Raw genomic sequence first — 24,814 nt, forward strand, 5'->3', positions numbered from 1 at the left:
AAGGCTGTAGTCTCGTCCAGGGTATTGAACAAAAGAAAGTATTGGAGATAACGACGAGAAATGTCAACAGATGGCGCTACCGCCGCAGATACTAGCTGTTTAACCTCAAAATAATATTAACATGAATAATTTACCTGCTATGTTGCTACATTTTACTCTCTGTAATAACAAATAATTACATATTTCATTTTAAGCACTAATTACTCATATGCTTACATTTTAAAGACAAATTATTCATTTGCAATCATTTTCCATCAACTGATGCTTCATCTTATAAAATTGTTTATATATCTTATAAAATTGTTTATATCTCTTTACTTAGATAAATAACTGCAAAAAACCTCTTAAAAAACATTTTAATGGGACTGTAATTATTGTATAGAAAACCATAAAATCTTCTTTCCTTGTTATTTTCACTGAGAAAAACTGATCAGAAAGTACATGCAACACAATTTTCACCATTCATCATTTCTCACATTCAAACCTGATTTTCTCAAAATTTTACATAGAAACTGAAAAAAAAACCTCATAGTATTGTTGTTAGCAATAACAATATGCATCAAATCATGTGAATATGGGAGCTATATGTGTAATAGATTTCGAGATGAACCACATCACCACATTTCGCTGCTGAGCACAATACTCGTTCTCTTTAGGTGATAGGTTTTTGTTGTTTTGGTTTTTGTAAAGAACGAGTAAAAAACCAGACAAGACAAACGATAAAAATTTAAAGTTCAGCTCAAGGCGAGGCCTGAAGGGTCGGGCCTGTAAGGAGATGTGTGGAAAAGTACAGGGTCTGCTCACTTGCTGTTATTGTGAATCACCCCAATTGCTGTGTTCCTCAACTCCCAACAGCATGGTCAAACTCAAAAGGGTGAAAAGGGGATAAGAAATTTTCCTTCACATTATCTGTCAACTCAATTTCAGTTTATTCATTTAGGTTTGCAGCCTTTCAATTGCAGTGAAAATTTCCTATGGAAAATTTTATTTATAATGTTCTGAATCTACCCTAAAAGCTGTCCAGAAGCCAATAAGGGAGTTTTCCGAACGACCCAACAGCTTGGTAACATATTAAAACCTGTTTGTACTACTCAATCAAAAACAACATTACAAGTAGTTCAAATTCTACAAAACAACACATAAATCTTGATGATTCGCTGGGAAAGTTGTTACATACCCATAAAACAAAATAAAATAAAAATACTCGTAAAGAGTTAAACTCAATGGTTTACAAAATACAAGCATAACAACTAATATCAATAAAAACCTGTCACAAAAATATGTATGTAAATCTATTAAGATAAGCAACATTTTTAGGTACAGAACACATTCCTCTCTGATGTTATTCAACCAGCTTTGCTCTTGGGAATCTCTGCACAGTTTTTTGGCAGTGAAATAAGTAAAATTTTTAGAAATGGAAAAAAAACATACAGCTATCATTACAGATGTACAGTACTGTACAGTAAATAGAGTGTTCAAAAACTCAACAAATGAGAATCATTTTTCATCACAACTTTTATATTAATCAATCCATTACACCATTCTAAATAAATTAACTATTGCAGTTCATTTTTACAAACATAAAATGAGTTCTCACATTCATAAATAAATTTGATTAACCCTAAGTGACTTTTGCTGGCTGGACAAAATCTCAATAGGGCATTGTCCAAGCAAATGGAATCTGGAGCTGAATAGAATTTCAATTTTCTATAGCTGTGCCTTATGGGTACTTAAAGTGACCCAATTCTGATCCAATGAAGAACAAGAGCACTTCAAAGCACCAGGAGAGTGCAAAATTATACACCTAGCGCATGGCGCTCTTGTGCATCCCCACTTGATGGCACTCCACCAACAATCATCATGTTCGGATTTTCCAAATTCCTTTGAACAGCTTCAAGGAAGCTGGACACTTCCACTTCATCAACAGCCCGACGATCATAAGAGAGTGTAGCGGTCATCATAGTCTTTGGCTGGCATTCCTCATCTGTCACAAACATAGAACATTTGGTGATGAGAACAAAAATTTCAGCATATTGTCAGATAAATTTCTAAATTTGAGGAGAAACAGATGGTACAAGCTCACCTAGTTCAGGACGGCCGCCTCCGACTGCAAGAATGCCTACTTGAGGAGGATTAATGATGGCACTGAATTCAGAGATGCCAAACATGCCTAAGTTGGAAATACTGTTGAATAAAAAGAGATAAAATGAATTACCAGAGATATTCTTTCTAGTCTTCAAGCCGGCTTTTAGAAGAGACAGTAACTTACGTGAATGTACCACCAATGAACTCATGAGGTTGAAGTTTACCCTCTTTAGCCTTGCCACCCAACTCTTTAACCTTTTGAGATATTTGAACCAGTCCAAGGCGATCAGCATCCTTAACAATTGGTGTTATCAACCCATTGGGGGTTGCCACAGCTACTGAAATATCTACAGTGTTGGAAACAGACACCTACCCCCATATGTTCCAAATTAGTAATAAAACAGTAAGTCTAGAGCATCTAGATTTTTATCCTATAACTCCCTGGTAAACACTAAAGTAATAATACTACTAACCTTGTCATTAGAGAAAAGAGCATTCATCTCTGGGACTTGCTGCAAAGCCACAGCAACTGCCTTTATGATGAAGTCGTTGATTGAGACAGAGATATTCTCAGCCTTCAGCTGCTTCCGCATTGCTAAAACTTTATCTAGCTGACATTCAACCACCCCATATGAATGTGGAATTTGAGTCTAAAAATGAGAACAATTAAATAAACAAGATAAAATTTAAAAACAAAATGAATACTCAGGAAAGTGCAATACCTTAGACTCAGTAAGACGTTTAGCTATTGTTTTCCTCATACTAGTTAATTCTATATCTGTGTGACCATCCGTTGGCTTCAATGAGGGAAGAGGTGCAGAGGCTTTGCCTGGCTTGGCACTAGCAGCAGAAACAGCTTTAGCACCTGCTGGTGGGGGAACTGGAACGCAAACAAAAATATACAATCAATAAAGTACAGAAGTTAAAAAACAGTAACAATAAAGAAATGAAATCATTCAATTGAAAAAATGCTGATTCTCAAACAATACCTTGCTTGGGAGGCTTGGCAGTAAGGCCTTTCTGTTTTATCACCTGAAGAACATCTCCCTTGGTAAGAAGACCGTGAGGTCCGGTACCCGCAACCTCTGATGGGCTCATTTGATATGCTTCCAGCAAAGTACGCACTGCAGGACCCATTTTCAAGTCTGAGTGTCCGTGTCCTCCTGACGGAGTGCCAGAGGAAGCAGGGGCCTTAGGTGCCGCGGGGCTTGGTGCGGCTGGGCTTGCTGCGGCTGCGGCACTGCCGGGAATGGCAACATCCTTCCAATCCTGGCCCTCTTCTACCATCAAAGCAATGAGTGTCCCCACCTTGACGTCTTTAGTGTCCTCAGGCACCTTAAAACAAAATTTACATAAATGGAAACATCAAGGTTCAGTCCTGAGTTCAGAAACAGTTGCAATCTCTTAACTTACAAGAATTTTTGCAAGGATTCCCTCTTCTTCTACTTCAAATGACATAACTGCTTTGTCGGTCTGGATTTCACAAAGCACGTCACCCGGTGATACTGCATCACCCTCCTTCTTGAGCCACTTAATTAGAGTGCCCTCTGTCATTGTTGGTGAAAGCGAAGGCATATTGATGGCTACCCCAGGAACTGTAAGTAAGGCCCACCTCTCATCAGTAACTTTCAAGAGATGATTCACTCAAAAAGCAGAGTGGAGATGACCTTACCACTGCCCCCTGATGGAAGGGAAGAAGGTGCTCCAGCAGCAGGAGCAGCACTGGGAGCAGCTGCTGGTGATCCAGACCCTGAAGGCATGTCCACACTCTGCCAGTCCTCACCCTCCGCCACCATCAGGGCAATCAAGGACCCTACTTTGACATCCTTGGAGTCGTCTGGCATCTACGGAAAAGAACATCATCTTCACCACTAAGAGGCAGAATGTTCAGGAAAGTGACAAAGGGACGTCCACTCACCAAGATTTTGGCCAAGATTCCCTCTTCCTCGATTTCGAAAGACATGACAGCCTTGTCCGTCTGGATTTCGCACAAGACGTCGCCGGGGGCGACGGCGTCTCCCTCCTTCTTCATCCACTTGACGATGGTGCCCTCCGTCATGGTCGGCGACAGCGACGGCATTTTGATTTCTTGTCCAGCCACTGGAAGGAGCAAGCAGGAGACATTCGGAGGTTATCACATTGTCACCTCGCACGAGTGACATGACAGCTTTTCTGCCATCCGTCGAGGCGACCAGCGCAGTCAGATGACAGACAGGCTTGCATTTCCTATTTAATTGCCTGACCGGACTTTCAAGGGACATGCCACTGAGCCAAACACCGGATCAGGTTCAAGGTGAACCTGACACTGTGAACCCAACCTCCTTCCGTGGAGGTCAGAGGCTCCTGTGGGCTTCGCCATTACCCGACAGTCTCAACTCACCCTGGAGAAGTGCAGTGTGGTGGAAACATAGCTTTGGATGATTTCGGAAGAGTTGTGGTTTGGTTACAAAAGATTTAAACAGTTTTTGGGAGAAACCACCGAGACGGACCTTCGTTACAGCCGCCATGTTTGCGAAGGCACCAGCAGACAGCTCGCAGCAGGGACTACCGCACGCCAAGATTCTCATACCAAATCTACTTCTAACGTCACAAACCAGGGCTTCATCCTTGATGGCACAAAAACAGTTGTGTTGCAGATGCAAATACCATAAAACGTAAAAAATAATTTTTATAAAAAATGTTTTTTGTTTAATTTCGATTAAGTTTGATATTTACGGTAGTAGTAAATGATCTTTTTCTTCAAACCTGATTTTATGAGGTACCTTTGTACCTCGTACTGCTTTGGTTGGTTACCTGTACCAAGTTAAGCGCGTGTTTTGAATGCTTGACATTGACATCGGAGCTAACACCAGAACCCTGACAGGTGACGGTGTAGTTCCTGATTAACACGATTCCGACTGCTTGTTAGCAGTCTTCTTCTTTATCCTGGCCGGATCTGGGTGTCGTGTACCTAATTTTGCCTTCAGATCTTGTTCTATCTCCTGCCTAAACACCTAAACTGTTAATTCCTTCCTATCGTCTGCTGCCCTGTCGGAACATGTCCATCCCTTCTTTGTCGATTCTGGAATAAGTTTACTCCACTGAGATGAAAGAATTTCCTCGGTTTTAAGTTTTCTTCTCCTATCACTGTGTGACTCCCGATGGACAAATAAGAGCAACTAAACGTCTATTGTGTAGTTAAGAAACTTTATAACCTCTCAATTCAATATTATTGTTACATAAAATCATTAAACTGTCGATCATCGTCGCCTCTGCCCAAAGTCGTTCTTGGTATTCGATTATTTCACTGCTAAGCACTTCGAAATGAAACTTTACAGGTTCTCCCCGAACTCCATCATGTCAGCCCCGACAAAGCTCATATCTTGCTTTACAAAGCCCAATCCATTCTCAAAGAGGTTCTCATCGCAAGTACAGAATACAGAAAAACCAGCCCAGCAGTCGCTTGGCGGGACCACCTCTGAAACTCCAAAAGGTAGGACAGGATGTGCGCCAACTATGATCTAGACTGCATGCAAAGTGACCGCAATCATGCAATGTTCGATGTGTCACAAGGTGTTTTTCAGTAATAATGCCTCAATATTTGGCCTTCAGATTATGTCCAGGTCAGCGCTGCAAGAAAGAGAATGTTTGTCATGGCAGGCCTTTTCAAGAGCGCTGCTGATTGCCCTGATAAAATGACGTGAGTCTTCTTTTTCTTGATATAACTAATGAGCCACCATTTCTAGAAATTATGTGATGTAAATTTATATTTCTGTGACAGGCTTAGTTCTATGTCTAAGAACATGGATAGATTTCGTGTGAGAGCATCTTTGGTCATCATGGGTCTGAGTGCATTGGGGGCCCTGTCGTCAATTATGCTTGCCAAGGGGGTTGTGGACGACTTTGAAGAGAAAAAACGAAAAGCCGCTTAAAAGTCTTTGTACATTTTTTGTTGGAACATTGTAATTTGATACTGATTGTTTAAATGGTGATATTGATTTTAACACTTACCAATTACCTGTCCCCTTGGCTTTAGTATTCATTAGCAATAAAGACCGTTGTATTTTACTTCCCTTCACTTGTAATCAAATATGTATATCCAAACAGTACGCTTGGGTTGAAAGAAAAAAAAATTGTGTGCACATTAGTGACTCATGGATACTTTATTGCAATGGAAAATGAGTTCCTGCAAATTACAATGTCATTTAGGTGATTCTTAGATTTTCAATCAATAATAAACCAATTATGAAAAAAAAAAGCTCTAGTTACAATATCAAAACAGTGACTTGGTAAAGCTGTACACTATGTACTAAGAACTTCAAAAGAAAATAACTCCCAGAGTTGAGAGATTTGGGGGAGAGGAGCGAGCAGTCAGGTCTACAGAGGACTTTACAAGTTTGCCACCAATCTGGTAACTTGAAATAAACTTCACGAAATATCAAAGAAAAGTATAAATAAAATTAGAGATAAAACTTAATATTTTTTTCTTCTGATAACACTATTTTCATTTGGAACAGTTTTAATACACTATTTTTAGAATTTAAAATACATCCATATTTGTAAGAAAAATGGTTGTAAAGTATCTAATAAGATAAGACAAAAGTCCAATATAGAAGAAATAATCAGTCCATAGTTCAGATTATTCCATTATTATTATTCTAACGAAACAGACCTTTCATTTCAACAATAAAACACACAACTAAATCTACACCAGTGTTGTCAATGTCACTGACTCCCATAACATATACACCATTGCGATTTTTTAGATTATAATTAATACAAAAAATGCTTCAATAATTACAACATAGATATAAAGTAGTGTACCACATATGCAGTTGTACATAAGCATCAACCACCATGTAGCACCTTTCTATACAACTGATAGCAGGACATCCCAAGTTCTGTGCTGATTCAGAAATGCAGAGGAACAACCTTGAAGAGACACCTTTTTTATAACTCTTTAAAAAAAAAGGGGGGGGGGTCAGAGAGGGGTATTGAGACAGGACATCTAAAGCCCACAATCAAAGAGGGTCCTCGTTGAAGTTCCTTGTTAGTAAGGAAATGGAAATTAGAACGATCATTAAAGTTGGAAGGCTACCTTCAGGAAATAGAAAGTACACCAGAAAATCTTGAGCAGAAAATGTGGAATAGAGCAAACCTGATATATTAACTAGGCAATACTGCCTATTGTTAAGTCAAAACACATAGCATAGTTCTGCAGTTGGAAACTACATTCCTGAGCCTTTCTTCAAGTAAATATATTATATTTTCCTTATAATTGAAAATTCTACCAGTCTCACTCTTAAAAAGGAAACCATAGTAATAGCATTGCCACATCGGCCTGAGGTTAAATCTTTGACACCAAAGTGACAAGTATTTAGCCCACCATTTAAATAGATTTTATATTGTACTTAAGGCGCATCTTTAAGCCCATCTTCTGTTATCACGCCAAGGGATGTTTCTACATCATAACTAGAAGAATTTTCTTCCTCAGCATCAAACCTATCATCACCAATTCCATCACTATCAACCACTTCATCAGAACGAGCCTTTTTCTCCACAGTTTCACTTCCTGAATCACTCCTTCGTTTTCCACCTTTACTTCCTTCTCCTGTCAGACTAGAGGCACGAGTTTTACGAGGTTGGTGTTCAGGTGTAGCCTGGATTCTTTCCAGAGCAGTTCTCAAAGGCAACAAACCAACTGCAAGTGGTATATCCTTGCTTGATGTTTCGTCATCATCATCATTCAAATCATCTAACAATGTGTCTTCCAGTTTGGTATTGTCAGTTAGTATGGCAAGGGTATCTTCATTCTTGTTACTTTCACCAAGCAAAACACTATTGCTTGATTTATCATCATGGTCTTCAGCACCCAAGACAAGACGCATGCTTTCAGCATCAACAGCTGCCTGTTGAGCACTTTGTGGGGTGTCATGGTTAGATGCATCAGAACCCCCCATCATTGCTTCCAAAGCCTGCTCAACTGACATTTCTGCTTCCTCCTGTCCTTGCTGCACCACAATGTTACCATCGGCGATGGAGAATGTGTGGGTCCCATCCACTGTGGATCCATCGGAAACAACAGCAAAGCTATGGGTTCCATCACCAAAGTTGCCACTGGCAATCACTTCATCAGCATTTTCCGTTACCAAATAAACCATTTCTTGCTGACTCTCTCCATCCTCTCCAAAAGTCTGGAGCAAAGCCTGAACTTGACCTGATAAATCATACAAACATTTTGGATAAAGAAGGATAATTTACCAGCAATCAACCAAACTAAACCAAACATTACATACCTCCAGATTGCACAAGAGTAGGTTCAACTGTTGTGGTGGAGACCAAGTGTTGCTGCTCATCATTCACCATCCCATGCTCATCATGCATGATAGCGTCATCAGCCTGTTCTCCTTGCTCCATATGCACTTCATCTGACACTAATTCAGGATTCTCATCACCTGGTTCCATTACAAGTTCAGCTTCTTGCATTTCTTTAACAACAAATTTGCGGATGCCAGCTGAAAGAAAATTTCATGATTTTTACAAAGACAGACCTTTGAGTACACCATACAAAGGTTCAACAGTGAAAAGCAGACCTTGTTCCTGACGGAACTTTTCCATGGATGCCTTCACAATCTGCCTTGCTGTGGTATACCCACAGCTACTGGCCGGAGTGGCAACTTTTGGTTTGCTACCAGGCTTACTTTCCTGGATAACAGATTGGGATGCGGTTGTAACTTGCTTTAACTCTTCTTGAGGCTCAGTCTGTAAAAACTAAATGGGAAAGAAGTTGGCTTTAAAACAGGTACAGATGATGCCATTCCAATTGCAGGGGATAGAATCTAACAAACCTCTTGCTCAGCTTCATTCTCTCCTTCTTCCACAACAACCTGCCCATCAGTGCCTTGGACAAGATTACCTTCAGCAACTTGATAGTGAATGACACCACCATTGCAGATATTCATGAGTACTTCTTCATTGACTGTTACATAAGACCCATCCCCAGAATCCAAAAGGATAGGAAGGTCTGTTGGTAAACCAGCTTCCTTCAGAGCTTCCATATAAGAGGCTACATTACCAGCCGCATTGGGATCAGATCCCCCAGTAGCAACCACCTGACCATCTGCTGTTACCTGAAAGGAAACAACCGGTCATAAAATAATAATGATATGGATTCATGTCAGATGTGGAGTCAGCAGAGCCTCTGATCCTCACCTGATACAAAACTTCACCAGGATTTGCTTCAGATTCTTGACTGTTTTCTTCGGAGGCAATTAAAGTCTGAGAGCCATGAGAAATGTCCTCTTCATGCTTGACCATCATGTCTTCATCTTGAATTTCTTGTGATCTTGCTCCTGCTTCCACTAATTCAGCTTCAACAGCAGCAGCATTACCAGGATCTCCTGTGTTCATTTCTCTTTTGAGAGCTTCCAGTGCCATGCGGCTAGCATCGGCTTCCTTTTGCAATGCCACTTCAGCATCTGACATAACTTTCTCCTGTTTAAACAAATTTAAGACAAAATGTCACAAAAATTGTTAAATTAAAAGGCATTTAAGAATTTGGGTAAGGATTGGTTAATAATTTTGATTACACTACCTGGAACATGACATTAATTTGCTTCTTTAATGGACGCCCTCTTCGCCGGGGAGACTCATCAATGTGATGAGCACCTACAGCTGGAGTCTCGCCAAGTTTAGATTTCTCCACCAAAGTTTTAGCATCTATCTTCATCATGTTTGAACCACGTATATTTGTGAGGCGAACGTTGCGACTGGACATTTGAAGCATAGGTCTTGACTGGGGAAAAACAACAAATCACATATGAGACCTTTATAATAATAATGGTAACTGTTTCTACTAGTTATTGTCCTTTGAGACACACCTGTGTTGATGTCGTTGTTGCTAGCTTAGAAGCAGCTGCTTGAACAGGAGTTTCAATTGTGGTGACAGCCTGAGATGTGCCCTCCACTCCAGAAAGATTCAGAAGCAATTGAGCTGTGTCAGTAGAAATCGTTGAAGTTCCTTGAGCAGATGCAACCTTGACAGCTGTACAAACAGGCCATTTTTAAAAATGTCATGAATTGGTAAAAGTTTCAAGACACGATGAGCAAGACCAGGTTCATACCAGGGGAGTCTCCTCCAGGACCAACTCGTCCGTGAACAGATGCGGTGCCAGCAGTGCCAGCAGTGGTAGTAGTGGCGGTGCTGTTTGAAGCTACAATTTGTTTATTCATGACTTCAGCAGTCGATACAAGGGTTGTCTGCATACCAATTTTTTTCCCTGAAGTGGGGGTTCTGAGTTGTGGCACTTTTTTGGCAAAGTCCCCTGAAAAAACAAAAATGTTTCACTCGTACTTCAGCTTAACATTGGGTTATTTTAGCTAAAAAATTGGGAGAAGCACAAACCATTGATGGGTACAGGAGTGGGAGTTGGTACTGGTTTCGATGGAGACGATGGCAGCCCAAGGGCCTCCTTTGTCATAGATGACAATCCCTTCACCTAAAGGGAAGATTGAGAAAAGATAGAGAGGTTACATTAGAAAATAGAACATTCAACTAGGACAGTGACAGAAAAAATTAATAAAAAAGGAAAGTCGGTTGTTATGATGGAAGTTTAAAGGCATACCTGGAAAAATTTTGCTGCTTGAAGCAAGGCTCCTAGGTTGTCTTCAGTCACACTTGTCTCTCCACAATACATAAATTCGATTAAGGATTTTAACACAGAAAACTGCATGTCTTTCAGAACAATTAAAGGATGAGCTCCAAGTTGTCGCTGTAAGATAGACTGCAACACACAGAAGCGTAAACCAAATTTAATAAGATCAAAACTGACATAGGATGGAAAATTTCTGAAAAATGCTCAGAGGTTTGCTTGGTTAAATTTTGATCATACCTCAAAATATGGACTGCAGGCTGCTAAGACGGCACGATGTACTCGTAATGTGTGAGTATTGCACATTAGAGTCACGTCCACAAGCGTCTGGTGCTCAAGCAGCTGTCCCAGTCGAGTGGCCAAGTGGGAGGGATGCTCCTCCCACTGGACCATAAAACGAGTTCCACCCATATTATGAGTTAATAGGGGAACAATGCTTCATAAATCTTTGGTACTGATTGTTGAGCTGCAAAACTATCTTTGAAGCCTGGAACATAAAAAGGAAGTATAATAGACACAAATATCTGGAATCCAAAGGTAATCAGCCACTTGAATCAACATCGGCATGAATTGCGAAGAGTGTCTGCCAATTACGCTTGACGGTAACAGAGCGAGAAATGCGAAGGTAGACTACTGACAAGTTCAAGGACATAAAATGCAGCAAATTCCATTTCGTCAACACCGAAATTTTCAGAAGATCACTAGTTTAATGAAATGAAAGAGATATGACCGAAAATCCATCGTGAGCAAACAATCAAGACCTTCATAACCACAGCACAACAGTTTAACTGAATGGAAAGTACCGAAAATTTTACTTTACAGTGAGCTGGCAAGCCTTAAAACAAGTGAAAGATCAGAAACGCAAATTTTCTTGACAGCAAAAGTGTGTTCCAAGATCAAAAAAAAAATTCGGCTGAAAACTTGCTGAACTTCACAAAACTACGAGACACTTGAGGTTACACGGTGTACGGCAGGGTTACGTGATTGCGAATTTCTCTTTTAGAACGCTAACAACTCCATTATATGAATCACGGAAAGTTGGAGAAGCGGCGAACGCGAAGAACAACGAGAAAACGCCTAAATCGCATTACTTCCATGATAACAGTGAATTCCAAACAGGGCCATTGAGGGGCAAGCCAACCTACGGTACACTCCAAGTTGGTACGATTCCAACAGTAGAAGGTTCAGATCGGGCAGGACCAGCGCCCAATTACACTGGGAATTCGGGGTTCAATTACCTCGCGTTTTCAATGACTATCGGCAATAAGTTTGCAAGTCGAGGAAAAATCCAAAATAAAAGCGCAAAGCGCGGCGGCCATTTCTATAAACAAGACGCACTTTATAAAATGGCGGACCTGCGTGACTAGCGCTCGGAGCGGCAGCGGTCTGAACTAACGCCAAAAGTCTTTTCTTGTTCTTGGTGTGTTGGGTTAAAGATAGTTTTATTCGTAGCCAGTCTCTTGGGCACTCTTGCGGTCATTAAATGACATGTACGTTTAAATGCCGTTCTTAGAATTGACGTATGCCTGTGCCGAAATGTTTTCATTTACCGTAATAGCATCTCTCTAATTTTCAATATTGTTTTTTTGGTGAAGACAGGAACCGCCGGCTACCTAGTCCGCAACATTCTTGGGTTGCTACGGCCAAGTAGGCCTAACCCATTACAGAAAAAAGATCCCCGAGAGGCTTAACCCAACTAACACGAATACTTGCGAATACTCATCAACTCATCCTCCGCAATGGCTAAAACATACGACTATTTATTTAAGTTACTGCTTATCGGCGATTCTGGTGTTGGAAAGACTTGCGTCCTTTTCAGGTTCTCCGAGGACGCCTTCAATACTTCATTTATATCAACAATTGGTAAGAAAAGTGTTATAAACACCCTGAACAACTTATTTTGCCATTTTGACGGACACTAATTCAATGCAATCACTTTAAAACGGATTTTCACGCCTCCAAAGGAAGTCTGAACTGTCAAAATCTTCCATGTTACTCTTCTTGTCATGTCAAATTATAGTACCTTCTCTTGTCCCACCCAATGTCTTCAATTGACATCTGGTACTCATGACATTATCACTTGCATGTAGGGTTATTTTAATTGACTTTTGTATTACCATTCAAGAGGCCTTGTCATTCTTGTGATGTCAAGAAACTATGTTTGTGTTTTCAACCGTTAAGTTTGTGTTTCTGCTGTCATTCATTTTTGAAATATTATATTTCAGGTATAGACTTTAAAATCAGGACAATAGAATTGGATGGAAAGAAGATAAAGCTTCAAATATGGTAAGTGCTGTATACCTTTATCTTTCATTAAGCAGCTTATGAATGGTAGGGAAGAGTCCATTCTGCGACTTCCGAATATCTTGTTTGCTGGCACTAGCAGCAACTAAGTTTCGTGTGTTAAAAATATTGCAGTTAACTTTTACAAGTGAAATATTTGTGTGTAGTTATTTAATCAACTGAATGTTAATAATAGCCTGTGTTCAGAACACCCCTTTTAATCAACCATAATCCCTACCACAGTCTTGTTATGTTCTCTCATCAGGGACACAGCTGGTCAAGAAAGATTCCGCACCATCACAACTGCTTACTATCGAGGAGCCATGGGAATCATGCTAGTGTATGATATTACAAATGAAAAAAGTTTTGAAAATATCAAAAACTGGATCAGGAACATCGAAGAAAATGCATCAGCAGATGTAGAAAAAATGTTGTTGGGAAACAAGTGTGAACTAAGTGAGAAACGACAGGTCAGAGCTTTTTTAATGAATCTATTCTTGTTTCAAACAAACAGCTCAATTGTCTGCTTAACTACTTGCGTTTTGCCTGTATGTCATGGTCTTTCCATTGCAGGTTTCAAGAGAAAGAGGTGAAGCACTAGCAATAGAGTACGGTATCAAGTTTATGGAAACTAGTGCAAAAGCATCAATCAATGTGGAAGAAGCGTTTTACACTTTAGCAAGAGATATTAAGGCTAAAACTGAGAAGAAATTGGTAAGAATTTATTCACATCATAATTTAAAGTGTCATTTCAAACCAATGTTTTTCCCAACATAGTTTCTGTGGTTTACTGCCTCAGTGAAGTCATTCCTTTTCTTTTATGTTGTCTTTGGAAACAGAACTTGCTCTCTCATCAGTCCCTTTTTAAAGATAGTGTCTCTTTTCAATGCGTAGTTTGTTTTCTTGCTATGTGCAAAGCTAGGTTTGCCGATAGAAACTGAGAAAGTGTGTGTGTGCTTATACTTCATGTGAGAGAGAGAGCTTTTGTCAAAATGAGATGTCTCTTGGTGACCCTTCTACTCATATATTTACCGCACATCACAAGATTATTCTAGTTAATTATGTCATCTTTTCTGTTGTCTAATGTCCTTTCTTGTCTTCTCTTTTGTCTTTGCTTTCATCTGGACATGGCAGAAGGTAAATACGACTGTATTTTTGTGTGTGTTGTGTCCAGTGCATGAGGAATATGAAAATACTTCTGTATTTGGTAGTCCTAGGATTTTCAATCTCTGCTTTTATGCTGAAGATGAGCATAATTAATACTCTCAATACAGCTTTGAGCACTGTGACTTTGCTTTATTTAAGAGGTATTGAACCAAAGAGTTTCCAAATCAGTTCTACAGGGTGTCTTTAGTTTATAGTTTGTCTTTTGTAGTGTGAATGCATTGTAAGGTACTCATTCTTAACTCTTCTTTAGTATTCATTTCCCTCCTCAATTAATGAAAATATCTTGTTTGTGATTCTAGGAGGCAAGCAACCCCCCCAAAGGAGGCCATCAACTGAAACCTGCTGAGCCGCAGCGAAAGCCTACGAATTGGTTGTCACGTTGTTCTTTACTATGACGTCTCTACTGGTGCTTTCATTCGCTCAATTTAATGTCTGATTTTGCTAGCCGTTTTCTATGGATTTGTTCGAATTTTTTTCCCCATTTTTATGGTAGGAAAAAAATCCAAACAATATTCCTAAAGACCTGAGCACAGAGGTACTTTCATTTGTAAGCAAACATTTTGGAAAGAAAAATATCTTCAAACTTTGGTCTCCCGTCAAATATTTCTGCTTGCTTTCAACTAACAGCTGGGATCTCAATTATTGACTAATTTACACCCTATATTTCTTTTTGGTTCTGATGTATATTCGTTTAATAATAATACAAAAAAGGAGTAATGGTAAAATGAAAGTGTGCTGACTGTTTTAACTTTCCTCATTCTCAGATTGTATTTTGTCACTTCTTTTATAAATCTTTAAAGTGGAGAGACTGTTTTCCTACCTGGAGATACAAACGATTGTTGCATACTTTAGTCATAAGTGCTACTTAATCTTGTCTTTCACGTTGGAATCCAGTTAAATTTACAATTTCTTATCAGTTCTTACTGAACATAAATTTATATAGTACTATTTACTTCTGGATGGACCTTGGTGCTGTTCTGTCTTTCAAGATTGTGGAATTGGTTCAAATCTTTTTATCATTTACACTTGCCAATGTTTTGGAACAATGGATTTTAACTATCCCCACTCCACAGTGTTTATTTTCGTTTCTCTTTTGTTTAATTAAAATCAGTTTGATACTGTACTTTTACTCATTATTTATGGAGGTGGTTTTGAAGAATAATGTTGCTTCATTTTTGGGAACAATGGTCTATCAATTTCGTTCAGTTCAGAGGATGGTTTTCATCCCTGAATGCATATTTGCACAAGACTTTAGTATGATTATGATACCTGTCGTATATTGACTTGCGTGATAAACCAGGTCAGCCCAACAGAGATAGGGGCTGTCAGACTTCTGTTTAGGGGATACTCATTTCTTTATGTTTTTCATTTTCATTTTTTTTTCCTTTGCTTTCTAGTGCACTGTTATATTGATTTAAAAATTGCTGTGAATGTTTAAAAGCAGTGGTAGATGGCTTGTTTATTTATGCATGTTGTTTATGTGTTAAGGATTACTTTTCTTCCCACTTCCCATCCCCCCCTCTTTTTTTTTCTTTTCGACGTGCTGAGGCATGTGATTTCACAATCAATATGCCTTAAAATATGATTGGAAGCATAGTTTTAGTGAATGTATGTTTGTAATTGCTAAGCCATGACATTGTTGTTTAAAGCTTTGCTGTGTCACTTGTTCTGCAAATGACAGGGTTCACATTTACTAATTGGCTTTCTGTCATCCCTCTTTCGCTATTATCTTTTCACCATTTTTGTGGCTCTAAAACACGCCTGATGTGACTTGTGGTTAATATAATTGTTTCTAATATTACCTGAAATCTGACTTATAATGTGTACCTGTTTGTTGTATTTGCAATATTCAGGAGCCAAACACGTCTGAAATAAGGCCTAGTGTTTCAAGTGTGACTTTACACCAGTATCTTCGTTTATTTTGCCAAAATTTCTGTTAATGTTTCTCTTATATTTTATGTTGAAAATCCTTTGAGATAATACCTCATATTGATATTATGACTCAAGTGATAAGTGCCTGTCATCCTGCTTGCCAGCGTAATGAAAAGGCATCTAAGTCTGGATTGATAAGTTGAAATTTTGCACAGGTCATATATTGTGTTTTTAATAAAATTTATGGTGTGCTTGTACAATTTGTAAAGTTATTAATTTTAATATTTCTGTAAGAAACTCAAAGTTCTTGCCTAAATTGTTTTCTTTCTCCCTCCCCATCCTTATAAAACATGATTGGTCTTGTTAGTCTCTGAATACGTGATACTACTTTATTTCATTTGCTGATGTCTTTGTGCTGAGTAAGAGACACTGCCCTTAAGACTTCAAATCAAAGAAAATTTTTGGACTGCCTGCTCTGAAAATTTTCATTTTGTTCATGTTCTTTTTCAACAGTTATAATGTTATTATCTCATGTATTTTTGTTATGAAGATTGTGAAATAATTCTCATGGCATGCAATTGCTTGCCCTTTTTATTTTGACTAAAACTTTGCTTATTGATTGAGTTTATTGTATTACATGTATTTTGTATTATTTGCAGAGCATTCAGTGGAAAATTTAGCATCTTTTATATGGAGATAATTGTGCAGTATGTAGATCTTACAAATAAATTTATTTATATATTCCAAATTTTTTGACTAATGCTTTTCCCTTAATCATTCATTGCCGCGAGTGCGTTTGCGACGCTGTGCTGCCTGGCTTGCGATGGCCAATGGGGCTGCCCTGGACCCCTGGGCAGTGCCAGGTCAGTACTGCATCTTGGCCTTTGAGCCAGATAAAGCACTGTCTAGTTCAAGAGAAACATTTACCTGGGTCCTAATTTTGCTGAAACGCTTATTCATCTTGAGAAAAATTACAACCCTTTCCAAATAATATTTTATTTCAATGATGTTCCTTGACAAGCTGCATGTCTCTCTTAAACTAAAAAACTTTTCAACAACACTGGGCACTTGATGTTTCCTCAAACATTGTTCTAGATCCAGTAATGCTTGGAGAACAAAATTAACCCACTGACAGTAGGAGTGGTGAGAGAACAAAAAAAGAAAGGAGGATTGTGCTACAAGATTTTATATTTATAAATAAAATTCCAATTTGATAGTGAAGAAACATACAATACAAGAACACTAACAAACCACACCGCAAGCCCATAGCACTTGGCAGGGTGAGCAATTATCACAAAGCCTTGATCGTGTTTCCAGAATCAGATGAAGTTCATTCATTGTAATGTGAGTGTGAAAGGTTAGTTTCGCAACAAAACAGGGATAACAATCAAGAAATTTCAACAGAAAAAAAATCATTAGTAACAAAAAAAGAGCCCACTGTCTCAGTTTCAATTATATGTTTATTAGGGGAGAGAAGATACATTGACATGATCTACACACACTCTCAAGACTGTCAGACAGCAGAAGCATCTTTTCATTTGAAACAAGCAGCAATCTTATTTTACCACCAGTAACTGAGGTATGATGGAGAATGCACTTGTATTGTATGCCTTAAGGTCCAGTAAGATTTAAGCTGATAAGGTTCCCTTACTTTCTTTTTTATATTTTTTCTTTTGTATCACATATTTCAAGGAGACTAGCAGATAGCTACAATCTTTACAATTCAACAAAACAGTATTTTTTTTCCAATTTATATTTATTTGTGAATCAATTTACCAATGATGTTAAAAACAAGGAAATCTTTAAGATAAACTGACGTATTTACAAAATACTTAGTTGGGTAGCATGAGAGCCCTCCTCACCAATGTAGATTAAAAAGTACCTAACACATGATAACAGCAGGAAAAAACTTTTTCCTCAATGAGTCAAATAGGGAAATGTTCTCCTCAAAGTGAATACCACAAATTCGAAGGTTTCCACAGCAAAACATTAGTTCACTTTTTGCTCAGCTCAAGTTCAAGGTTATAGCTAAGCCAATCAAGAAAAGTCTTGCTTTAGCAAAAGGTTTCGATTTCTGTTTGTTCATTAAGATAGTTAATATATTGGCAAATGGGTTGTAACAAATACTGAAATAACAAAATAGTTCTTTGCCCAGAATACATCATACATTTCAGCCAGAGTTATGCAATGCGTCGATCACTAATTAATTGCACACACACTCACAGAGTATCTAATTTGTGGGGAAACAAGTAAAATGTTCAGATTGGTAAAGAACCTTTAGGCTCGGAGAAACCCCATAGCCATCTCTGTAATATACATCAGTCTACTGCTCAGCAATGTGAACCTTCTTCCTCTTCTAAATTCAGACAAACTAAATCAAATTTATCACTATCCAAATAGAGCTTGCTTATTGATCAGTCCTCCCCTTACAGATAGTTTAAAGGGGGTAAGAATCAAAGAGGAAAATAAGGGTATGGGCATTTAACACATTGGCTAAATTTACAATTGGACACTCACAACTATACAACCATACACACACTCGCACTCACACAAGCGCACACCATATGTATATATTTAAATATATACATTTAATATAAATTCTTAAGAGGTCACACAACAGACAAATGTGCACACAAACTTGTTAATAGCCGATGTCCACAAGTTGGTTAATCTCATCACAGAACACCAAATGTCCACAACATTCAGCAATGAAATAATTTACAAATTAAGTTAAAACACTTGAGAATTATTCCCATAACTAGAAAGGAGTTGTATCTAAGGAAAATTTAGTTCAATATCCAGATGCGTTTCTATTTAGTATTTCACTTCCCCTGAACAACATCCTTGGAAGGGATGTTTGCTGGGACAGTTCCTCATACTTCCCTCAACTCTGCCAAACCCCCATGATGATGGTACTCTATATCCGCCATTTATAATTAAATTTTTCTTACTTAATCTGCTCATAGGTTAGGATGAAATTAAATTAGTTATTGAAGCATTTCAGAAATAACACTGAAAGAATTTGCCGAGGTGCCAAGGCTTTGATTCAGTTATGCACGTTAATTTTAAAATAGTCATACAAAAGAACAGAATTCCTCAACGACTGGACTTGTTTTGGACTAAGTCAGGACATAAAAAATATATTCAGTTGGTAGATATGTCCACAGCCTTCAACACTAGATAATTCGAATTATGAAATACCTATACATAGATTCTCTTGGTTACAACCAAAAGAAGTTGGCAAAGTTGTGAATTTTGGAAACTAAACAGCACTTCTAATGCAATCAATTTCTTGGTCTTAAAGTTATTATTAAGGCGACACAAGTCAATGACAACTGTTCACCATGAATTTTGATGATTAACCCTTGTGCTCTGAATTTGTCTGACACAGCCAATATTTGATTAAAGAAAATATATATTTAATAAAAGAGACTACCAAAGCATAAAAATGTGTTTAATCACACGCTCTTGCAGCAAAAACATAGCTAAAAAAGGCTTATCAGGGGACCAAAATGATGTCACACACTACAATGTCAGCTAGCTAAGTGAAGGGAGCATCAACACAACATACAATTACGAATGCCACATCAACAATTCATCTAAGTGGGGTCTGCCTGCTACCAGTTCTGTTATGATAGATCAATAAAATGAATGATTGTAACATGAAAACAACAACAAAAAAACAATTAACAAGGAATAAACCATGAGAATGAGGCAGTTTATGGATGACTGAGCTAATAACAAGCACAAACTACTCATACTACAAGGATTTATTTTGAAGCCAACAGATGGAAAGTTAGCAAGTTTACCAAGAAGAATCAAAATTCCAAGGCAAGCAAAACACTGTTCAATTGTACACCAAAGGGAAAACAGCATCACTGGTTTCAATTTCAAATTTGAGCAGAAAGCAAATACTAAATAAAAGACAGCCAAAGGAAGCCACGAGAAGATCCTAGTCATGCCAGTGGTGCAAAAGTATGTTCCCAGCAGCAGGAGAAAGTAGTTTTATTTCATTTCAATTGCAAAAAAAGAAGAAAACTGGCATTAATTTTGCTGAAAAGTGCGCACAATATTCTCAGTCTATCAGTTCAGGTGTTAAGCCAGCTGGCTTGAGAATATCCCCCTCTCACCCCCTTCCATTACATGCACCCACTTCTGAATGCTCAAATGATTAATGCTAAAGGAACCATCACCATGAAATTTCATGAGATGAGAATTGTACAAAATTAGTACTTATTTTAATGTGTCATTAATGCACAGTGATAAAAAAAGTATAATTTTAATGTACTCAAAAATTTGAATTCAGGCAACCCGCAGGAAACAAACACAAAACAAGTAGCTAAGCACCTTGAGCTGGATCAACAAGAATAATCAATGAAACATATTGCCAACATTGGGTAAAGCAATTCATAAGATAATCTCAAACCACCCCAGCTGTCCAATAAATCATAAATAGCAACCATTTTCACTATGTGAAACTTTATTAACTAGGTCAAAACTTGGGAGAAAAGGACAAGAAAACAATTGGATGAAGAAAGGTGACAGGGAGGGGAGAGGGGGAGGGACTTGCTTTAGTTACCTAGAAACAGGCATAAGGACTAGAACTATGAACACTTTTAGTGAGGCGGTGGTGGCTCAGTTGCAGTGCGAACTGGCTTTCTCCTGCTTGATCCTGGACTGCCGTAGCTAGGTGCTGCGACCACTTCCCGGATGGTGCCCGTGCCTGTGACGACGCGCATGGGTTGTGGAGGCTGCTGGGATGGCTGGTTTTGCAGAGACATCACTGCGCCACGATCGCGAAGGTGTAGCGGTTGCTGTTGAGGCTGGGCCACTTGTTGGGACTGCGCCTGCGCGGCCTGCGCGGCCTGCGCTTGGTTGCGTGAACTTCCACTTGATGCAGTCACGGGCCCCACACCTGCAATTGCATAAACTTCATAAAGTGATGAAAGGAACAAAATTAAACAAGTTTCAGAGTTGTGAGGATAGCCCAACAATAATGGTTGAGCCCCATACCCCTAGTGCTGCTGCGCTTTGCAGCGACAGCTCCTGTTGCAGCCCTTTGCTGAGATGAAGCTGGGACTGATGAAGAGCTGGACGAAGAGCCAGTGGAGGGGGCAGAAGAAGGTGGAGAAGATTGAACCCTTGCCCCCCCTCCTCCACCGGGAGACTCCCTACTTGAAGAAGTTTCACTGTTTTCGCTATTCCTATTTGGGGCTACTGCATTCTGACCCAAGGAAAGAATTGAGGCAGTTGAGTCCGACAAAGTGGACATTACTAGCTCTTGAACAAACAGACTGTGATCAGCTCGCTCCTGCTCTGCTGCTTGTAGTTCTGCTTCAGTGAGAGGCGGCTCAGTGCACCTGCAAACACACAGTTGCAATTACATTTAATAGGCGGCAATGTCAAAAACCAAAAGTCCTATTAAAACAATTACACAAGAACAAACCTTGAAAGTAAAAACTGTAAGTTAACAGGTGCAGTGGGTGTGCTTGAACCTAACTCTCCATTCGAACTTGCAGAACTAGCGCTGACGACAGCTGCCGCTGAGGCTGTAGGGGCAGCTGCAGTGCCACTGGCTGCATTTGAAGTGCTTGTTTGTGCCTGGCGTCGAGGTAGCCTCTCTAGCTGCTGTCGTGCCGCCTGAAACAGACAAACCAAACAAAGCACACTAAAGCTGCCCTCAAATTCTAGGCTACCTTCTTTAGTTGATACATTAGGCACTGTTTGAGGACCCAATTGAGCAGACCAAGCAATTTAGCAGTACACCCTCAAGTTTTAATACCTCCTCCATCATTGACACCAGTTTGTGTTTTGAAAAAGGACTGACCAAACTTTGACAGCATGACTGCCATTGGAAGAGGACATACTGGGCTATGGCCTACCACAGTAACAGAACTCATTGTTGAGAAGTCTGGGTTACCAACTGGGTGCCACTAGGTGCCACCCAGCATGAGTATTTCAAACATTCCAGAATAGAATTTTAAGAAAGACAACTTCAAATTAGACAGATGACAAACAATATGATGGTAAAGATTGGCTGTCCAATATTTTTTCAAATTTATGCCCTCCCGCTCATTTCCCCAGAAATGAAAAAAAATTGAAAGTAGGAGAAGCATTCATACCCTCACCTGCTGACGTTCCAACTGCAGCTGCATTTGAAGCTGTTGTAATTGAGATGGTGTCGAGCTTTGAGCTGAAGTACTAGCCGTTGATCGTCGGACGCCAGACAGCTGGGACAGTAGCTCAGCAATGGGGTCCACAGTGTCTCGAGTTGAAGGTGATATAGAAGATAAGCCACCAGTACTGGAAATTGAAATAAAGAAGAGGGGTTGCATTCTCAACTCAACTAAAGAGCACAAAGGTGCATAACAAAGCAATCACCTGAAATGCATGTTGCACCTCCTAGGCCTTGGACCACCAACACCTCTTGATGCATGAGGACCACGACGGACGCCACCATGCCGAAGACTAGCTGGTTCATCGTAAAGCAGTCTGTTAAGGAAAATTTCTAAAAAAGGAGGGCACATGAGACTGTTCAGTATAAAAAGAAAACAGAAACAGGTACGAATAAACTTGAAAGCAAAGTAAGGTGACAATAGTTTTCATGGAAATTCAATACTACGGCAATGAAAGGATATTAGAAATGATATAAGATCTCGAGGTCCACTTCGATGCTCAAGATTCAAATGGCCAGATAAGTCATCAGTCATGAGATTAGGATCACCTCCAGGTAACGATGCACAAACTGGACAAACCTGAAAACAATATGAGGTAAAGACTTAGAAATGGCACAAAACCGTACTACCAAATAAACATGATGCTGCCCAGGCTTTTCGTTTAATTGCATAGTTGTTACATACCACTTCAGCAGTGGTGACCATGTGATCTAAAGTCACATGTTCCTGGAGAGTTGTTTCAGTCAAGCCCATTCTTCCACAGTGCGGGCAAGTGAAAGATTGGGGCTGTTCAACAGTTAGTGATTCCCCACCGTAGTAAAGTTCTGTCGAAATGAATTAAAATGTGTTATAAATGTTCAACTTCTAGTTATTTTGTGAAAATATCAGAGAAAAATTTACCGAAGTCTGATCGGGTGAGAATACACTGCATAGGATGGCCTGTCGTGTGGTGAGGCGTAGTGGCCCCTGTTTCGTAGCATGATGAGCATAAATCATAGTCATAGCAGACAAGACACTTGTAGCGACGACCACGAAAGTTACGTTTAGAACAGGAGTCGCAGCTCACACCTGAAACAAAAACATTTGTGTCAGTTCATGCTCAGCATATTAATAAAATTTTATCTTAACTAAGTTCACGTCAAACATGAAAAGGAAGAAAAGCAAATGGGACACAACTGACAATTAGTTTAAGACACTTGCAGAGATGCTTTCTCCCATTTACAATTTGCAAAGAACAAACATCACAACAAAATTGACACAAACTAAACTTAATCTTTGAAACATATAAAGGGGTTTCAAAGAGATGATGAAATTCAGATTATAGAAAAAGACATTGTATAATACTTGACACACCATCCGCAAGCAGTGAGGAACACCACTCCAACATTTGACACTCAATGGATAGCAATAATCTATGTTCGAGTAAACATTTATGAAAGCGAAGCGGCTGGAATGCGAGGAATATAGAGAAATCTTCATAAACTAAACAAAGACTTATCACACAATTAGACAGCAGTCATAAAACTCTGTGCTGTCAACCAGATGACAGATTAGAACTGATAAGCTGTGAGAAGCTCGCGGAGAAAACCAGGGTGGTGAGGGACGGTGAATGAAAATATTGAAAGAGGAATTTAAGGGCTAAAGTGGAACGAACAATGATGTTGCATTTCTCGCATACGGGGGCCTGGCCTAGGCTTTGATCAGAACGAGAGCTAACCGTACTTGACGGTTGGGGGAAAAGGTTCCAGGAGAACCAACCGTATGAATCCAAACCAGTTACGGTTAAGTACGTTTAATTTGACGATGCTGACAAGTGCAAAAAGGTAAACACAAAACTCGTATGTGGTTTGAGAGGCCAATAAGCCTATTCTACCCAACTCAGGGACTCACCTTCATGACGAGACATTTCAACGCAGTGCCCCCACGACTTCGAAACTAGCGCCAACAATGAGCAACAATTTCCCCTTTCAAATAATACTAGACGTGAGTATTGCAGTGAGCTTCATAATAACAATTTCATTGACGAAAATTTTAGTTCATTTCCATCGCCAATCCTAACCCATCTAGGCCATAATGACGTCACGATGTTTCGTCCGGAAAGCCCGACTCTGTTCTGTACCGCCCGAACCGAACCGACGAGACGTCTGCACTGTGCGGACTACACTCAGATCCGACGGACAAGGGACTCTCTAGAACCCACACAGAAAGCCGAAAACCCCCACATTAAATGAACAACAATAAATTGAAAAAAAGTGCTTTGACACTAAGAAATGAACGCTTCCTCCTCTCTTTCAAATGTGGCCCTTCCCTTCTCGAGGACGTGTGCGTTTCGTGCCCTCCCAAATTCCATACTTTGCGTACGTCTTTCGTAGGTAAGCGTGCCCCCAGCCCCTATTAATTTTTACTTGCGGAGCATCGCATCAGTGCAGATCCTAGATTTAATCTTTGTGTTTTGTGAAGACGGTGCCCTCCTCTGGTGTATCAATTCAGTTTATGTAATGACCCAGTGCCAGTGTGCCTGATCACTATATGAACCGTTCCACGACTGTTGTGTAAATGTATGATGTAAATGTCTCAAAATAATTTGTCAAATAAAAAAAA

The 24,814-nt window shown here is 39.4% G+C and overlaps 5 protein-coding genes across 13 annotated transcripts; 2 read left to right on the top strand and 3 right to left on the bottom strand.

The window, feature by feature from the left end:
* Positions 1 to 905: 905 nt before the first annotated feature.
* On the bottom strand, positions 906 to 4,646 carry LOC117647566 (pyruvate dehydrogenase protein X component, mitochondrial-like). Its single transcript, XM_034389372.1, has 10 exons — positions 4,466 to 4,646; positions 4,004 to 4,185; positions 3,758 to 3,929; positions 3,499 to 3,680; positions 3,075 to 3,420; positions 2,808 to 2,965; positions 2,559 to 2,735; positions 2,270 to 2,454; positions 2,084 to 2,184; positions 906 to 1,984 (listed from the first exon to the last, which is right to left on the bottom strand). Exons 1-10 carry the CDS (start codon positions 4,590 to 4,592, stop codon positions 1,797 to 1,799), a joined length of 1,818 nt encoding a protein of 605 aa, XP_034245263.1. The 5' UTR covers positions 4,593 to 4,646; the 3' UTR covers positions 906 to 1,796.
* A 218-nt stretch (positions 4,647 to 4,864) lies between these two features.
* LOC117647577 lies at positions 4,865 to 6,132 on the top strand. Of its 3 annotated transcripts, none has more exons than XM_034389402.1 (4): positions 4,865 to 4,948; positions 5,403 to 5,557; positions 5,677 to 5,764; positions 5,846 to 6,132. In XM_034389402.1, exons 2-4 carry the CDS (start codon positions 5,422 to 5,424, stop codon positions 5,994 to 5,996), a joined length of 375 nt encoding a protein of 124 aa, XP_034245293.1. In that variant the 5' UTR covers positions 4,865 to 4,948; positions 5,403 to 5,421; the 3' UTR covers positions 5,997 to 6,132. The 3 variants fall into 3 exon arrangements, with proteins under 3 accessions (XP_034245293.1, XP_034245292.1, XP_034245294.1); XM_034389401.1 differs by having other exon boundaries at positions 4,889 to 5,086; XM_034389403.1 differs by lacking the exon at positions 4,865 to 4,948 and adding an exon at positions 5,101 to 5,262.
* A 76-nt stretch (positions 6,133 to 6,208) lies between these two features.
* LOC117647565 (longitudinals lacking protein, isoforms F/I/K/T-like) lies at positions 6,209 to 12,091 on the bottom strand. The gene is made up of 12 exons (XM_034389371.1): positions 11,954 to 12,091; positions 10,956 to 11,202; positions 10,689 to 10,847; positions 10,469 to 10,562; positions 10,188 to 10,388; positions 9,945 to 10,108; positions 9,659 to 9,859; positions 9,277 to 9,558; positions 8,913 to 9,194; positions 8,658 to 8,835; positions 8,361 to 8,579; positions 6,209 to 8,281 (listed from the first exon to the last, which is right to left on the bottom strand). Exons 2-12 carry the CDS (start codon positions 11,124 to 11,126, stop codon positions 7,476 to 7,478), a joined length of 2,757 nt encoding a protein of 918 aa, XP_034245262.1. The 5' UTR covers positions 11,127 to 11,202; positions 11,954 to 12,091; the 3' UTR covers positions 6,209 to 7,475.
* LOC117647575 (ras-related protein Rab-8A) lies at positions 12,064 to 16,348 on the top strand. 3 transcript variants are annotated; one of them, XM_034389395.1, is made up of 7 exons: positions 12,064 to 12,205; positions 12,311 to 12,578; positions 12,941 to 13,001; positions 13,264 to 13,468; positions 13,572 to 13,712; positions 14,133 to 14,135; positions 14,465 to 16,348. In XM_034389395.1, the coding sequence occupies exons 2-7, from the start codon at positions 12,455 to 12,457 to the stop codon at positions 14,558 to 14,560; spliced, it is 630 nt and encodes a 209-aa protein (XP_034245286.1). In that variant the 5' UTR covers positions 12,064 to 12,205; positions 12,311 to 12,454; the 3' UTR covers positions 14,561 to 16,348. The 3 variants fall into 3 exon arrangements, with proteins under 3 accessions (XP_034245286.1, XP_034245288.1, XP_034245287.1); XM_034389396.1 differs by having other exon boundaries at positions 12,094 to 12,205; positions 12,315 to 12,578; XM_034389397.1 differs by lacking the exon at positions 14,133 to 14,135.
* Positions 16,349 to 17,207: 859 nt separating this feature from the next.
* Positions 17,208 to 24,370, bottom strand: LOC117647569 (E3 ubiquitin-protein ligase KCMF1-like). Of its 5 annotated transcripts, none has more exons than XM_034389381.1 (10): positions 24,004 to 24,080; positions 23,567 to 23,660; positions 23,114 to 23,281; positions 22,898 to 23,037; positions 22,676 to 22,792; positions 22,419 to 22,519; positions 22,160 to 22,340; positions 21,484 to 21,677; positions 21,051 to 21,397; positions 17,208 to 20,952 (listed from the first exon to the last, which is right to left on the bottom strand). In XM_034389381.1, exons 2-10 carry the CDS (start codon positions 23,598 to 23,600, stop codon positions 20,654 to 20,656), a joined length of 1,581 nt encoding a protein of 526 aa, XP_034245272.1. In that variant the 5' UTR covers positions 23,601 to 23,660; positions 24,004 to 24,080; the 3' UTR covers positions 17,208 to 20,653. The 5 variants fall into 5 exon arrangements, with proteins under 5 accessions (XP_034245272.1, XP_034245271.1, XP_034245275.1 ...); XM_034389380.1 differs by lacking the exon at positions 24,004 to 24,080 and adding an exon at positions 23,868 to 23,917; XM_034389384.1 differs by lacking the exons at positions 23,567 to 23,660; positions 24,004 to 24,080 and adding an exon at positions 24,104 to 24,370.
* Between the last annotated feature and the right edge of the window lie 444 nt (positions 24,371 to 24,814).

Source organism: Thrips palmi, unplaced genomic scaffold (assembly GCF_012932325.1).
Source record: "Thrips palmi isolate BJ-2018 unplaced genomic scaffold, TpBJ-2018v1 HiC_scaffold_2, whole genome shotgun sequence".
NCBI classification, from domain to species: domain Eukaryota; kingdom Metazoa; phylum Arthropoda; class Insecta; order Thysanoptera; family Thripidae; genus Thrips; species Thrips palmi.

Excerpts from the sequence above, each read along its gene's own strand:
- LOC117647566 (XM_034389372.1), bottom strand. The coding sequence starts at position 4,592 with ATGGCGGCTGTAACGAAGGTCCGTCTCGGTGGTTTCTCCCAAAAACTG. Across the intron at positions 2,185-2,269 it reads TTCATTGGTGGTACATTCAC|TATTTCCAACTTAGGCATGT; the intron begins GTAAGTTACTGT and ends TTTATTCAACAG. Across the intron at positions 1,985-2,083 it reads AGGCGGCCGTCCTGAACTAG|ATGAGGAATGCCAGCCAAAG; the intron begins GTGAGCTTGTAC and ends TGTTTGTGACAG.
- LOC117647577 (XM_034389402.1), top strand. The coding sequence starts at position 5,422 with ATGTCAGCCCCGACAAAGCTCATATCTTGCTTTACAAAGCCCAATCCA. Across the intron at positions 5,558-5,676 it reads CACCTCTGAAACTCCAAAAG|ATTATGTCCAGGTCAGCGCT; the intron begins GTAGGACAGGAT and ends TTTGGCCTTCAG. Across the intron at positions 5,765-5,845 it reads GATTGCCCTGATAAAATGAC|GCTTAGTTCTATGTCTAAGA; the intron begins GTGAGTCTTCTT and ends TTTCTGTGACAG.
- LOC117647565 (XM_034389371.1), bottom strand. The coding sequence starts at position 11,126 with ATGGGTGGAACTCGTTTTATGGTCCAGTGGGAGGAGCATCCCTCCCAC. Across the intron at positions 10,848-10,955 it reads CCTGCAGTCCATATTTTGAG|TCTATCTTACAGCGACAACT; the intron begins GTATGATCAAAA and ends TGTGTGTTGCAG. Across the intron at positions 9,860-9,944 it reads CAACAACGACATCAACACAG|TCAAGACCTATGCTTCAAAT; the intron begins GTGTGTCTCAAA and ends GTTTTTCCCCAG.
- LOC117647575 (XM_034389395.1), top strand. The coding sequence starts at position 12,455 with ATGGCTAAAACATACGACTATTTATTTAAGTTACTGCTTATCGGCGAT. Across the intron at positions 13,002-13,263 it reads AAGATAAAGCTTCAAATATG|GGACACAGCTGGTCAAGAAA; the intron begins GTAAGTGCTGTA and ends TTCTCTCATCAG. Across the intron at positions 13,469-13,571 it reads AACTAAGTGAGAAACGACAG|GTTTCAAGAGAAAGAGGTGA; the intron begins GTCAGAGCTTTT and ends TTTCCATTGCAG.
- LOC117647569 (XM_034389381.1), bottom strand. The coding sequence starts at position 23,600 with ATGTTGGAGTGGTGTTCCTCACTGCTTGCGGATG. Across the intron at positions 23,282-23,566 it reads TTCCTCACTGCTTGCGGATG|GTGTGAGCTGCGACTCCTGT; the intron begins GTGTGTCAAGTA and ends TTTTTGTTTCAG. Across the intron at positions 20,953-21,050 it reads AAAGCGCAGCAGCACTAGGG|GTGTGGGGCCCGTGACTGCA; the intron begins GTATGGGGCTCA and ends ATGCAATTGCAG.